General features: G+C 37.2%; 1 protein-coding gene across 13 annotated transcripts in view; it reads left to right on the forward strand.

The window, feature by feature from the left end:
- ENKUR (enkurin, TRPC channel interacting protein) overlaps positions 1 to 13,402 on the forward strand; it is a 24,443-nt gene extending 11,041 nt beyond the window's left edge. For 6 of the 13 annotated variants that reach the window (XM_005606884.4, XM_070254829.1, XM_070254828.1 and 3 more), the window contains 4 exons: positions 90 to 235; positions 3,988 to 4,211; positions 7,632 to 7,778; positions 12,382 to 13,306. In XM_005606884.4, coding sequence (XP_005606941.1) covers positions 127 to 235; positions 3,988 to 4,211; positions 7,632 to 7,778; positions 12,382 to 12,555 — 654 coding nt within the window. In that variant the 5' untranslated portion in view covers positions 90 to 126 and the 3' untranslated portion in view covers positions 12,556 to 13,306. Of the gene's footprint in view, positions 1 to 89; positions 236 to 3,987; positions 4,212 to 7,631; positions 7,779 to 12,343 lie in introns of all 13 variants that reach the window. The other 7 variants (XM_070254832.1, XM_070254833.1, XM_070254831.1 and 4 more) reach the window with 4 other exon arrangements.
- The last annotated feature ends 1,010 nt before the right edge of the window (positions 13,403 to 14,412 follow it).

Genomic DNA, 14,412 nt, shown 5'->3' on the forward strand with positions numbered 1-14,412 from the left:
TGGACTTATATAAATTAGAAATGTATATCCTTTTTTAAACTTTAAATAATTTCTACTAGAAATATAAATACTACTTTTTTTAATTTTAGGTACACATCAGTTTTTAAGACAGCTGTAAAAGATGACATGCAAAAATTTAAAACTGCAATGAAAACTATGGGACCAGCAAAAGTTGAACTACCTTCTCCAAAGGAATTCCTGAAGAAACATTCAAAGGAAAAACCTCTACCACCGAGTAGGTCTTATCATTCTTTTTAACATTAAAAGTGTTAACAGGTAATTTAACTAAAATTATTGTATTGTCTATGAATATTAAATATTTACAAGTGATAGAAACTTTACCTCATATTAAACAGAGTTTGAGAGGCTAGAAGAAAGGAGAAGTAGAGAATGTAGTAGGAAAAGAGAGTGGAGAATGCCAAGTTGCCCCCAAAATAGACTTTCCTTTTCATGGTGTAAGAATCTTGAAGTACATCTTGGACTGTCCCATAAAGTCCCACCTCTGACACCACATGTCTCACCATCTTAGTCCCTAGCCATATGACTTCAATAACAAAGGAATGTTATCAAAAGAGTTCTAAACCCCCATCGGCAAGATTGCCTGGCATCTAAATCCTGTCTGAACTTTTCTCCAAGAAATGAAAATTACATCAGTTACTACCAGTTTTTGAAGCAACTACCAGGCTCACTTGAGACTTGAGTATGGGCTTTATCTCTCCCAGATCTCTAAGATCATTAGAACAATAAATGAGTTAGATGTCATGGAGGAACCTTCACGAATGAGTGTAGACAGAGCCAGCTTCTTGGGCATGCTACCTGTGCAGTCACACAAGTCCCCATGCTTAGAAGAATCCCATGCTTGGTTTAATGCCCTGCTTTTGCCATCTTGGAATTCTTAATCTTTGATCAAAGAACCCCGCATTTTCATTTTGTACTGGCGTTGCAAATTATGTAGTTAATCATGATCACGGAGTATGTGGATACCAGAAAAGAAGGCTCTCAAAAGACTGGAAAATTGATGAAAAGGGATCTGTGACAGGTATGCAGAGAAGCAGCTTCCTCCCATCCTATGTATGTCTTCCCTGATGTTTTAGGACAATAAAGAGGAGAGGGAAATGAGTCTATCTCTTTTAAAAAGTTAGCCTTTTTATGTCTTGTGGCATCAAGGAAATAATGCAACATCTCAAGCCCAGCTAGGGTGTACCTTTTGACAAAGTGAAACTACTTCTCCCCATGGAAATATTTTATGTCCTACAATCCTCTCTTAATCCAACTGCCATGACAAAGGATGAGGGCATTATCAGGAAAGATGCAAGAAGCAAGTCTGAAAATACAACATTCATGCTTAAATTCGTGTCTTTGAAAGTCTCTTTTGTATCTTCCTCAAGTGGAGGCTAGGTATTATGTGACCTAAAACCACTTGAAGACACTGGAAAATCTTAAAATGGAATTCAATTCTTTCAATGCCTTAGGACCAATGATATTACTTGGGTCCTCATGTAGGCTCTTGAAGGTTAAGCACATTGTATTATATAACACAATTACCAAACTATATAAATCCTAAACATCAAATAAGAAAAAAGAGAAGAAGCCTATCTCTCCTCTTATAAACTGTATGAGGCAAAACAAACACAACGTTTAGTTGGCCTTAAGAATTATTAAGAAATTCCGAGTGTTGGAAGAGCTTAAGCCCAGTAAAGTAAGGTAAAGTTAAAGGTAATACAGGCCAAGGCTGCTGCCAATCTCTTTTTGAATATGCTGCCATTGGGAACACAGTTAATTTGAAGATAGTAATTTGCTAGACACACTGAAAAACACTTAACAGGTACATGAACATTTCTCTAAATTCAATTGATAGACCCTCTGCATTACTACAAGGCTGTGTTGACATTGCCATTTTGATATAGCCTAAAAAAACTAAACCATTTGGTTTTCATATTTATTATCACTACCACCAAATAATTTGTAAAGAGATGTCCTGACCCCATTTTCCAACCTCATCCCATTGCCAACCCCTACTCCTGGGATGAGAGACAGGATGATGTTTAGATAGATGTAAGGGGAAGGCCGGGGTGGGCTTTAGTTACCATCCAGTGGACAACCACAAACAACCAAGAGTTACAATTTACTCTATTTACTCACCTAAGAATGAGTTATCAGTCTTTCTAAACTGTTTCCGCATTTTCTGAGAATTCATTTTTATCTCTTGTATGCACTCCCTTAGAGTTAAGGGAGTGATGTGCGTGCGCTTTCAATTCATAATGAAATTTGGCCTCTGAATATTTTCCATGTGAATATCTAGAGGATAGATACCTCTGGTTTTTTAAGCAAACAGATTATGCAAACCTTATTTGGTTGGGTGTATCTGGTCGAAGGAAGCTATTTGAGTCACAACAATGAGGCCTCATTCTCTGCTCCATACTTCATAGGAATTCCGTAATTCAATTTCTAACAATGCTCACGTTTCAGTAATAGGTTAAACAGGAAGAAGATGCCATTTTTGTAGGTCAAAAACAGTAAAGAATTTCACGTATAGTTCAACCAAATATATACGTTATATTCTACATATTAAATTTTAATTTTTCTTCCCTCATCAGAACGTAAACTCCATGAAAACAAGGACTTTGTCTCTTTTGTTCCCTGCTGTGTCCGCAGTTCCTAGAGCATTACCTGGGGACATGGTATTTGCTCAACAAAAATATTTTGCATGAAGTAATGAATAAATGAATATTCAAAAACTCCTTTATAATGTTTCTGGGGTGTAGAACTAATATCCAGGTGTGTTGGTTTGCTAGGGCTGCCAGAACAAAGTATCACAGACTGGGAGGCTTAAATAGAAATTCATTTTCTCACAATTCTGAGGGCTAGAGTCCAAGATCAAGGTGTCAGCAGGGTTGGTTTCTTCTGAGGCCTCTCTTCTTGGCTGGTAGATGGCTGTGTTCTCACTCTGTCTTTACATGATCTTCCCTCTGTGTATGTCTGTGTGTAAATTTCCTCCTCTTATAAGGATGTCAGTCATATTGGATTAGGGTTCACTCTAATGACCTCATTTTAACTTAGGTACCTCTTTAAAGACCCTATGTCCAACTACAGTCAAGTGCTGAGGCCCTGCGGGCTAGGACTTCAACATATGAATATTGGGGGGACACAATTCAGTCTATAGCAAGAGATTAGGGGCTGGCCCTGTGGCTGAGTGGTTAAGTTTGCACGGTCCGCTTTGGCGGCCCAGGGTTTCGCCAGTTCAGATCCTAGGCACGGACATGGCACCACTTGTCAAGACATGCTGAGGTGGCATCTCACATAGCACAACTAGAAGGACCTACAACTAGAATATACAACTATGTACTGGGGGGGCTTTGAGGAGAAGAAAAACAAGAAGAAAAAAGAAGATTAGCAATAGATGTTAGCTCAGATGCCAATCTTAAAAAATCGAGTCCATACACTTTTAATAAAAATTATTGGATTTTTTGATAATAAAAGTTATATAAACGTATAAAAAGTTCAAACCGTGCAGGAATGAATAAAGCCAAAATCTTAAGTAACTGTGATGGGGTTAAGATTTGAGTAAGGTTTTGTCAAGATAATTGTTGCCTTCGGTTCTTAGAAATAAATTGCAATTATTTCACATTTTAGCATTTTGACATGACATTTTGACGTGGGTGTATCAAAATAGATGAGTTGGAATGGTCCAGTTGAAGAAGCTGTGTAAAAATGGCCAGTTTCATCTGCTGCTAATGAAGAGAACATGGTATAGAGAAATAAGATAAATTCTGGATAGTAGTTACGTTAGGAGGTGAGAGTCAATCAGGGAGGAGTGTATAGGAGACATATGATATGATTATGATTACTTATTTTTTACCTTATATTTTTGAATATATTATTAATAAAACTCCAATATACCAGTGGTAAAATATCTGGATGTTATAAATAGTACTAAGTAGCAATGTTTATAGTTTAATATTAACAAGGAAATGTTATGTTTAACAGAAAAAAAGTTTGATCGGAATGAGCCCAAAAAGCCTCCTGTGCCATTGAGGACTGATCATCCAGTCATGGGAATACAGAGTGAAAAAAATTTTATAAATACAAATGCAGCCGATGTCATTATGGGAGTGGCGAAAAAGCCTAAACCAATTTACATTGACAAAAGAACAGGAGACAAGCATGATCTTGAAACTTCAGGACTGGTTCCAAAGTACATCAGTAAAAAGGTAGGCTTGTGATATATTAATCAGCAACCTGAGATTCAAGTAGTTTAAATATGGTGTTCATAATGATTGTCTGTATTATCATGAATAGTGCTCTCACTGGACAAATTATCTAGATTCCCAATTCCCATTCTCCGCGATCTGTGTTTGGTCCAAGTCTAATGTGATGCTATTACAGAGAATTTGGAATGAACACCACCACATAGTTCAGTAGAGAAAAACTATAATTGTTGTCCTTAATTTCAATTGTAGATATATTTAACAATTATAACAAACATTCTCTAAAATGTATTAAATTTTGAGATGGAAGTGTCACTAAAAGCACGGTCACTACCATAAATCTAGAAGGAATAATCTTTCAGAAGACCCTAAGACTAAATCATTAGCTTGCAGTATCTTAGTAGCAGAATGAGTGAAATGAAGAGGAATACAACTCTAAAGTCATCCACCCCATCAGTGCAGAGTGAAGAATTCACATTACTGTTCCAACCTGACTATATTCACTTATTTTTAGTTTGGAGTAAAACAGACTTTGAAAGTACTATACAATAATCTAGTCTTCTTTTTTCCTTCATTTCTATCTGAAAAGTTGCTTATCAGATAGGCATATGATTTCATTGGTGAAATTATAGAAGTTTGGATTTAATTGTTTAAATATAGAAGATCTTTAAAATTGAAAAAGCTTGCCAAAAAAACAACTTATACAAAACTTCTTTTAGTTTGTATACTTCTAGAGTGCAAAAGTGCTTGAAACACATGTAGTAAAATATGAGTGCAAAACCCTAAAGAATAATGATACATAATAAGTTATAGCAACAAGGAAAGGAAGGAAAGAAGGAAGAGTAAAAAAAGAAATTGCAGTGTTGATGTATGGGGGGCTGCATTGAGGTCGTCTAGTGACCTACTGTGATAAATCCAATGCCTGTTCAAAAAAACCTCAAGGCCGTTGTCAGAGAACACAAATACTCTCTGAGAAACTCGTCACCCAGTAGGCTCAGACACCTTTGGAAGACGTTAGCAGGAATCTAGGAGTTGGCAGCACACACAGATAAAGTTATTTCAGGCTTCTCCAGATACTTGCTCCTTCTGTGGCCCTGGAGGCTTCTTAGAGTCTCTGTCCCATAGAGTGTGGAAAAGCAGAAATTTCAGTCTCCTGGCTCTTTAAAGCCACTTCCAATCCATTATTTCTCCACTATCATATAAAAACCCTTGTCCTTTGATGGTCATACCACCAACTGCCACACACTCAGCCCCTCCTTCTGGCTGCCTTCTGCCTAAGTTATTCACTTCAATACATTTTCTGCTTTGAGCAGAAGATTGAAAGTATCCATCACGAAGACAGAAAAATATTGTTAGTCTACCTATGCTTGTTTGCCAAGCCACACAAACACTCTGCACGTTTGTCTTCTTGGTGTTGCTGGCTAAGCAGTCAGGGCTCATGAAGGATTTACTCAACTTTCTTTCCACTTATCAGCAATAAGTTTTAAAAAATCTATTATTGGTAAGTGAGATAGTAAGTCCTTTTATGGGCAATATCATTTTTTAAAAGTGAGTGAACCTCATGCTTTAGTTCCAAATAAAATGTTATATGCCTGTTTGAGCCATGAGAAACAATTTGTGAAAACAAACAGAAGCATGAATGATTGCCTGAGCTATATAACAATAGTGGTGGGGCATCATTTCAAGTTCTAACTCTTGCCACTTACTTAAGTCTGTGATCTTTAACAAATCATTAGATTTATAAGTGATATAAAATACATCAAGCACTTGACACAACATCTGGCACCAATAAAAGTTCAGTACAGGGTGGATATTATCATACACGCAATTATCAATATTAGTAGTATTCATTAGCCTTCAATGATTCAGCACATGGGAATATTTCCAATCACTGAAGATTTTACTCATTTGTGACATAGTTCTTTTTCTTAAAAGTGTATCAAATCCTTCCCTTTATTAAACAGAGTATGCCAAATATAATTTAATCTTTCTGTGATGATACAGAATCATCATTATGAACATCAGTAATTGTACTGAGCTGTAATGCGGTGTTGCCCTCAGTGTCTCCTGAAGTGAATGGGACTGTTTACCACTGTGCTAACCTACCAGAATACTGTGCTCTTAGAGCTTATTTGTGTAGTGCTTTGCGACTTTCCAGAACATGTTTAAAGCTAGTATTTCTATCCCTTGTTCAATCAGGATGGGTTAGGTTATGCTATGGTAACAAATAACCCCAAAATTTCAGTAACTTAAAGCAACTAAGTTGCTTATGCTACATGTTCATTGAGGGTTGTTGGAAGCTCTTGCTTCTTGTCCTGGTTCCAGGACCCAGGCAACCCAGAACATCACTTGTCACTGTACCAGACAGAAAAAGAACATGGCAAGTCATCCAAGTTAGTTCTAAAGGCACAGAGGTCACTTCCGCTCACAGGGGGCAAGTCAGGTCACGTGACATGACTACATCTCACGTCAAGGGGAGCAGGAAAGTGTTGTCCTTCCAAGTGCCTAGAAGAAGAACCAGAATATTTGTGAATAGTTTTAATGACTACCTATCTCTCAACAGCTGCTTCCTCAGAGAGGTCTTCCCTGACAGTCTTATTTATCTGAAATAGCTGCTATTGCTTTCTTCCCCCTTACTGTCCTTTATTTTACTTTGGAGCACTTAGATGTATTATTTTACACTCTATTATTGGTGAGTTTCTCTCACCATAGAATGTACATTCCATGAGGACAGAAACTTTCTCGACTTTCTTATTCACTAGTATAGCTAGCACCAAGTACATTCTCAAATAATTTTTTGAAGAATAAACAAGTAGTTCTGTTTCTCTACACAGTGATATCAAACACATTCACTAATCTGAAAGAATCATGGCTGACTGCTTCAGTCAGCCTTGTAAGCAGCTCGGGAGGCTGAAAATGTATTTTGTGTTTCCAAAAACAACCTTAGATTCCCAAGTCAATTTTCTCTTAAAGCACATATGCTTAGTACTTCTTAAGAGTTTGTTTTTATAATGCCTTGGAAGCATTTATCATTTTCTTATTTAACAAGACCATGCAAAAGGGACCTCAAGATATTCAAGATATTCCAAGGTAAAGTTGAAGCACCTAAAATAAAGAAAGAAAAACCAACTCTTATGGGTAAAGGAGGAGCTGAGTTATCAGCCAAGAACAGGTGCTGGAAACATTCAAAAGAGGGAAAACAAGTGGCCTCAATAACAACTCCAATGGTTTTAAAAGACCAGAATCCACTAGTTCCCAATGGGGAAAAAATCACTGAATTTTGTCACTTTGCAGTGTTTTGAGCGAAAGCTTTAAGCCTGTAATATTTTGTTTTCTCTCAGTCATTGATTGGTTGGTAGGTACATATATATAAAATTGCATTCAGGATATTGATTTTTTTTCCCCTAAATAAATCTTTGTAAGGATTATGGTGTCACACCTGAGTATATATGTAAGCGAAATGAGGAAGTAAAGAAAGCCCAAGAAGAATATGATAATTATATCCAGGAAAACCTCAGGAAAGCAGCTATGAAAAGGTTATCTGATGAAGAAAGGGAGACGGTTCTGCAGGTGAGTGTGCTGTAATTTATATTCATGTGTCACTCTTTAGAATGGCTCTGAAAGAAATGTCCTCGATCAACTTGATTATTAAAGCCAGCACTGGGACTTTGAAATGAGAACCCGCCCTCTTGGTTACGGGGACAAACGACGTGCAGCAAAACTGACCCTTTGGGGAGAGCAAAAAGCTGTAATATAGAGATTCACTGAAAAATATTTTGTTTCCTATTTGGTGAGTTTCTGTTTTTTCCTGAAGATGGTGTTGGAAAGAAGCTCACCTTCTCCTGCAATGAACTTGCATAAATAAAGCAAAAAACTCATTTTTATTTTTATTCTCATGTCGCTGTATTTTTCAAAATTAACACCCATAAAGTAGACATTTTTCACTAGATGGAGCTCTAGAATAATTGAAACTGTTCCTGGGCCAACTTTTTTTTCTCCTATAAGCCAAATGTCCAAATTTTAAAATAACCCGGGGTTAGGTTTTACATATATTTTCCTTATTTTAAATAAAATAGACTTAAAGTCATATTTACACTGCAGTTTCTGATGCAGGACGTTTATCTGAAGCATTTAATATATTGGGGGATGTGAGCAGGGTTGCTCCATGATCATCTTTGGAGAGTATTTAGGAAGCACACACTTATACTCTTCTATAGTCATGTTATCTTTTATAGAGGTAAAAAATAGTACTTTACCCTTTGTTTTGTTATTTTGAAGGCTTTCCTCAGAGCCATTTTTAGTGACCTTTTAAAAACAGAAAAATCCTCTTTTTACTGCATTAATTTCTGTTGAAAAATAGATTCATATGCTGTGATAAACTCTTACCATTTTATCAATGTCATCATAATCGTCAATAAACATTTACTAAAAGCCCATTTTGCATAGAGTATCATGTGAAGTCCCAAGGATATTAAGCTGGGCATAAGATAAAATTTCTGCTATAGGTAATGTTGTAATTTAATTGAGGAGGGGTGATATGTATATATGTGGCATATATAGATGCGAGTATGTGTGTGCACAGATCCTAAGTTTTCTAAGGTCCCAGGGGACTGACTGGTCTCCACTAAAGGATGTAAGTAGGTCTTTAGCTGGGCCTTAAACTGCAAAGTGAAAGGGTATCCCAGATAACAGGAGTCACTTAAGGGCAGGGACTGTGTCTGTTTCTTGACAACAGTCTCCCCAGTGCCTAACCCAGTGCCCGGTGTAAACACAGATGTTTAATAATGGTGTGCTGGAAGGAAGAAAGGAAGACAGGCCGGCAGGAAGGCTGGCAGACATGGGGGTTGGACTTTGCATGTCACTTTCAGGAAGAGTCTGGTCTTTGGCCCATTTTTCCTCTCTGTCTCTCTCTAGGTTGGATTCTACCATTTTTAGAAAGTGCACGCTTTTGTGAAAGCCAGGTTTTTATGTCTAAATGATGCTGAAAAATAGGAAGAGGGAGGAAGAACTTTTCTCAGAAGGAAAATGCTCTTCCCTCCCACGCAGTTCTGACCACCGTGGATAAGCAGCCCTCAGCTTCCTAATGTGGTCACTGCAGGGTTCCCTTGCGTGCCCTCGATGTGACAATGGCACATCCTCCCTTGGAGGCCTTATTAGCCAGGTAGTATAGCTGCTATGGCAACAAAGCCATGAGCTGTGTCCCTGAGAAGCCCGGAACAATGTTTCCTCCCTGGTTAAGAACTGTGTATGGTTCTATGACAATATGGTTGTATGTCCCTGAGTCAGCCACATTCTGCTCATTCTTCATAAAGTAACAGTCTCATTATTCTTGGAAAGGATTATCTTGTCCAAACTTATCATTTTACAGATGAAGATGTAAAATGCAAATATATGAAGTGGGCTCATTTCTGCATTCATCCATCTGTTGATTTATGGAACATCTGTTGTGTTCCAGGCACTGTACCCAGCCCCGGGGGATACTGCTGTGAGCAAAACAAACGCAGTCCTTACTGTCAGTGAACTTGGAGTTTCATTTACATGTGCTCTCTGTCACAAAATTATCAGGTGGCTAAAGAGGGACTAAAACACACATCAACCAATTCCCAGGCTGGTATTTTCTCTGCTACGTTACATGCACGTGCGTAGGAGGTAACAAAGGGAACTCTATCAGTTAGGGCTCCAGCAGAAAGTAGAAGGCACACTCAGCTGTGATTCTGAAGAGAATTTATGAAGGCGCTATTTACAGAAATGAAGCATGGCTAAGGGAACCAACAAGGAACACTGAGGCACCTCAGGGCAAAGGACAGTGGGAATCCACCACCACCCTAGGCTTGAAGGGCAGGGGCATGAAACAGCATTACCAGAGCCTGGTGAGAGCTGGAGTCTGGAAGGGGACCACTTGACAGGCATTGCTGTCACAGATGGATGAGCCAGAGCTAGTGTCCAGGTAATGTCAAGGAGAGGGGGATGAAATGCCCCAACCTCTCTCTTCTGCCGCCAGTGCCTTTTTTGCTGAACTCGGTCAGAGGCTGGAGGGTAAAAGAGCTCACAGGAAAGAACCCCACCAGCCTCCAGCCATAGTCATAGAGTAGGACAAGAAGGTGGAGAATGGATGGGGATGGGGTGGCTGCAAAAGGAGCATGGAACTCAAAGTACGTTTTATTTATTTCATGACTGCTTCTCCCTATTTGAAATTTTCCCAAAATTAGCAGTATTATTTCAGCATTAAAATAGAAGAGAGAAAAATTAAGAAATAAAAATAGGGGAAAATCACTATTGCTGCAGTGAATACAATTTTTCTAGATGAAATAACAAAAATGTCTTAAAAACAGCAAACAGCCTATTCCAATATGATATGAAATATTAGTTACATTTAGTTCCCATCCCTAGCTGTTGACTTTGATCCAAACATTATTGTACACACTGGGAGATAAAGCAAACTACCCTTTAAAAGGAAATACAGAGAAAAGTGTACCTGCTGTGACCACAAGTAATATGGAAATAGCATCCAAATAACTATGAAAAACCTTTGATATTTGGAAATGCATAAGTTCATAGATTTCCTCTCTGCAGTAGGCACTCCTGTGGCGCACTGTGGAAACCTATTTCCCATTTCATAATGAAAGACTATGGAGAAATAGAATTCCTTTGAGGACTTCTTTTAGAAATATATCTCATATGCTATTAAGAACTGTGTTAAGGGCCAGCTCTGTGGCCTAGTGGTCAAGTTTGGTGCACTCCACTTTGGCATCCCAGGTTCAGTTCCTGGGTGTGGACCTACACCACTCATTGGTGGCCAGGCTGTGGCAGAGACCCATATACAAAATAGAGGAAGATTGGCACAGATCTTAGCTCAGGGCAAATCTTCCTCAGCAAAAAAGAAGGAATTGTTAATTTATCCCCCTCTTTTAAACATTTAACCTGGATACTTTTCCTTCTATCTTTTCCCTTTCCCAAATCCTTGATATATTCTCACTCAACAAGGGTTCAAAATTTGTTGTTCTTTTTCCCAACCAAACTTTTCTATACAGTGTGCCCCATTCTATCATCATTTTTACCTAAGCATGGAAATATACCATTGAAACTTTATTATCCCCCAAAAGTTTCTACACAATTAAATTGGTGCTGTGAGGGCTTATTATGAAGATGTTATGATACTTCTAATCCTCCCTTAAACCTAAATGTATGGCCATGGTTTTCAAGGATCATATTTTCAAGGTAACATTTTAATTGTCCTTTCAGTTTTACTTTTGGTTTTTGTGTAAATAAAATGATTGTTCAACCGTGGTGAATAATAGAAAGTGTTAATTTATGAAATTTCATTGCATGAATTCAATTATCCATTTATGACCATTTTCTCACTGGGGCCTCTAGTGCACTGTGATAAGAAATGAGAACTATGCAGAGATGGAAATAACCTTTATTGCCCCTAAGAGATCCCTAATTTTGAATTCGTTGGTTTCTGAGCATATAAAACATTAACTACATTATTGAATTAGCATGTGTGTTACTTTTAATGACATTTCAATCATTTCTAGAATCCATTAATGGGAAATATAGATCCCAAGACCATATGCAGGGAGAGTTCTTTAATATATTAAAAAGATAGATAAAAAATCATCTCTCGTTAAGTTGAATTTGGGCATTTTGTACAATTTCATTTAGTCAGACATGTTTCTTAAAACATGGCCATGCAAGTCAGAATCAAGTCTTTTGATGTGATTTCCCTGTTAAAGAATGAAGATAATGGTTTAAAGAGAAAAAACTAAAATTTCTATAAGAAATAATTTTCTGTTCAAGTGTTTTTTTGCTTGAAGATGTCAATTCTAAGTTGTCGTTTTTACCAAAGTGTTTGCTATGAGCTTGGTTTCTCACTACTCATCACTCTGCACACGCGTACTTGATGATAAAAACAAGTACAGTAACATTAAAAACAGAGCAAATAAATACTCCCAGTGGGACCTGAGCACACGATCAAGGACAGAGTTTGGCCTCCGTACCATATTTCTTGTTACTGTGGCCAAGTACTTGATAAATACATGTCATTCTTAAAGTTCTTTTGGTCAGTTTTCTTTACCTATTTATATTTTTCCTCACCAGTACAATCTTCTCAACCATTTACTTTACTTTTGCAGTTTCCTTTAGTGTCTGCAGTTTTCTCTACCGTTTGCAGGGGCTGAAAAAGAACTGGGAAGAGGTGCATAAGGAGTTCCAGTCCCTCTCGGTCTTCATTGATTCCGTGCCGAAGAAGATTCGCAAGCAGAAGCTGGAACAAGAAATGAAGCAACTGGAACATGACATTAGTGTCATTGAAAAGCACAAAATTATTTATATTGCCAATAAGTAATAACGTATCAAGTATAGTCATTTTAACATAGGAAAAAGAACATGGAAAACATAAAAATGAAACTATACATTTTTCAAAGAGGAAAATATTATGAAGAGAATAAAAATAGTCTTTACCAAATGCTTAGGCAATGTTTAAAGAATAACTTAATTATTTACTTGTGCTAGAGAAAATTTTGTTTTTACCAGTGTCAAGTTTTCCACATATAAACCAACTAAATTTTGATGTTACGTGTTCCGATTCTACAGTCTAATTCGTATTGTATTATTATGTACTTGGCTCACATAAACATTAATTTATGAGTCCTGAAAAATAAAGTCAGCACTCCGAACTTCACATTTTTCTCTACACTGCATGATACAAGGAACACAACACTAAAAACTGTTAAGTATTTTTAATTGGAAATAGTGGTATATGCTTTCTTACTAACATGTTTCTACATACTGTTTCAGAGCTCCACAAATTTAACAGCAAATATTCTCTGGGAGCCTATGTCATTTGCAGCTATTCCAAACTATAAATATTTTTGATATGCATAATGTTATATATGCTGAAAGGCTTGTATTTGGAAAAGGAAAAGTTAAGAAGATAACATAAAATCGAGAAGACAACTTATAAAATGCATCATTGAAGATGATTGAAGAGAGTGGCCTCCTTCCTGACGTACCAACTTTTAAAAACTTTCCTACTCTTAAGTGTTTTATTCCATAACTCACTGTATGTATTTCATTAAAATGGGATGCTACTTTTCCTTTCTGGTCCTTTCTATTTGTCTATTTTGTGAATTCTCAAGTTTCTATTTGTAAAATTACATAATTTATTAAGCAATAAATTTATGTAAGTGGAACTGTCTTCAACTCCAATAAGTCTACAAATATCTAAGAAGGAAAAGCTTCTTTCATGAAATTTTAAATTGGATAAATTTATTAAAATATATGAAACTACAAAATATCAGAGCAATAAAAATTGCTACTGCATTTACTGATTTTTATCCTATGGCGAACACAGAAAAAATGACAATTCTTTTCACACTTTTTCACAAACAGAATTTGAGAGCATTGTCGAAAAGCTTACTTTAGTTCATTAAAGAAAAATGTTTACATAAAAATGTTTTTGAAAACTCACTGTAAACTTTTTTCACATCTCTTTGTGAGCATCATTTCTTTATTCCTTTATTACTTTAGGGCAGAAATAAAAGAAAGGATAGTGTATGATAAATTCTCACATATCCAGAATGGTTGGTTGCTATTTCGGGTGGGCTAACAGCTGTAACAATAAACCCCAAAATGTGTGATTACTTAAACATGAGAGAAATTCATTTCTTGCTCACATAACAGTACTGTGCTATGAAGAGATCAGCAGGAATCTTTTCCACACAGTCGCTCAGGGATCCAGGCTTACAGAGTAGGTAGACTCCATTCTATCCAGAGTGGGGGAGGGCCACATACAGGCCACGCACAGAAAGGGGGCACATCATTTCCACTTGCATTTTCTAAGTAAGCAACACCAGTTGCCTTAACGAACCAGCTCTTACTCTTAGTAGCCCGAAAAATATAGGTGAATTTCTCACTTACATCACTGTCCACTGTGAATGAGGGTGAGGTGTATTCTGTTCCATGCAGTTACTCAGAGAGACAGCCTCTTCCTGCCTAGTGACTCTGCTGGTATAGCCAGCCTTCTCTGCTACAGTTACGGAGAAGATGTTTATGCTAGTATTTTATTTGTGAGATGATTCTTATACATACTAATTTGGGGGGGGAGTTTTTTTGCCAAGGCAGATTCTCCCTGAGCTAACGTCCTCTGCCAATCCTCCTCTTTTTCTACTTGAGGAGGATTAGCCCTGAGTTAACATCTGTG

This window comes from Equus caballus, chromosome 29, assembly GCF_041296265.1.
Source record: "Equus caballus isolate H_3958 breed thoroughbred chromosome 29, TB-T2T, whole genome shotgun sequence".
Taxonomy (NCBI): domain Eukaryota; kingdom Metazoa; phylum Chordata; class Mammalia; order Perissodactyla; family Equidae; genus Equus; species Equus caballus.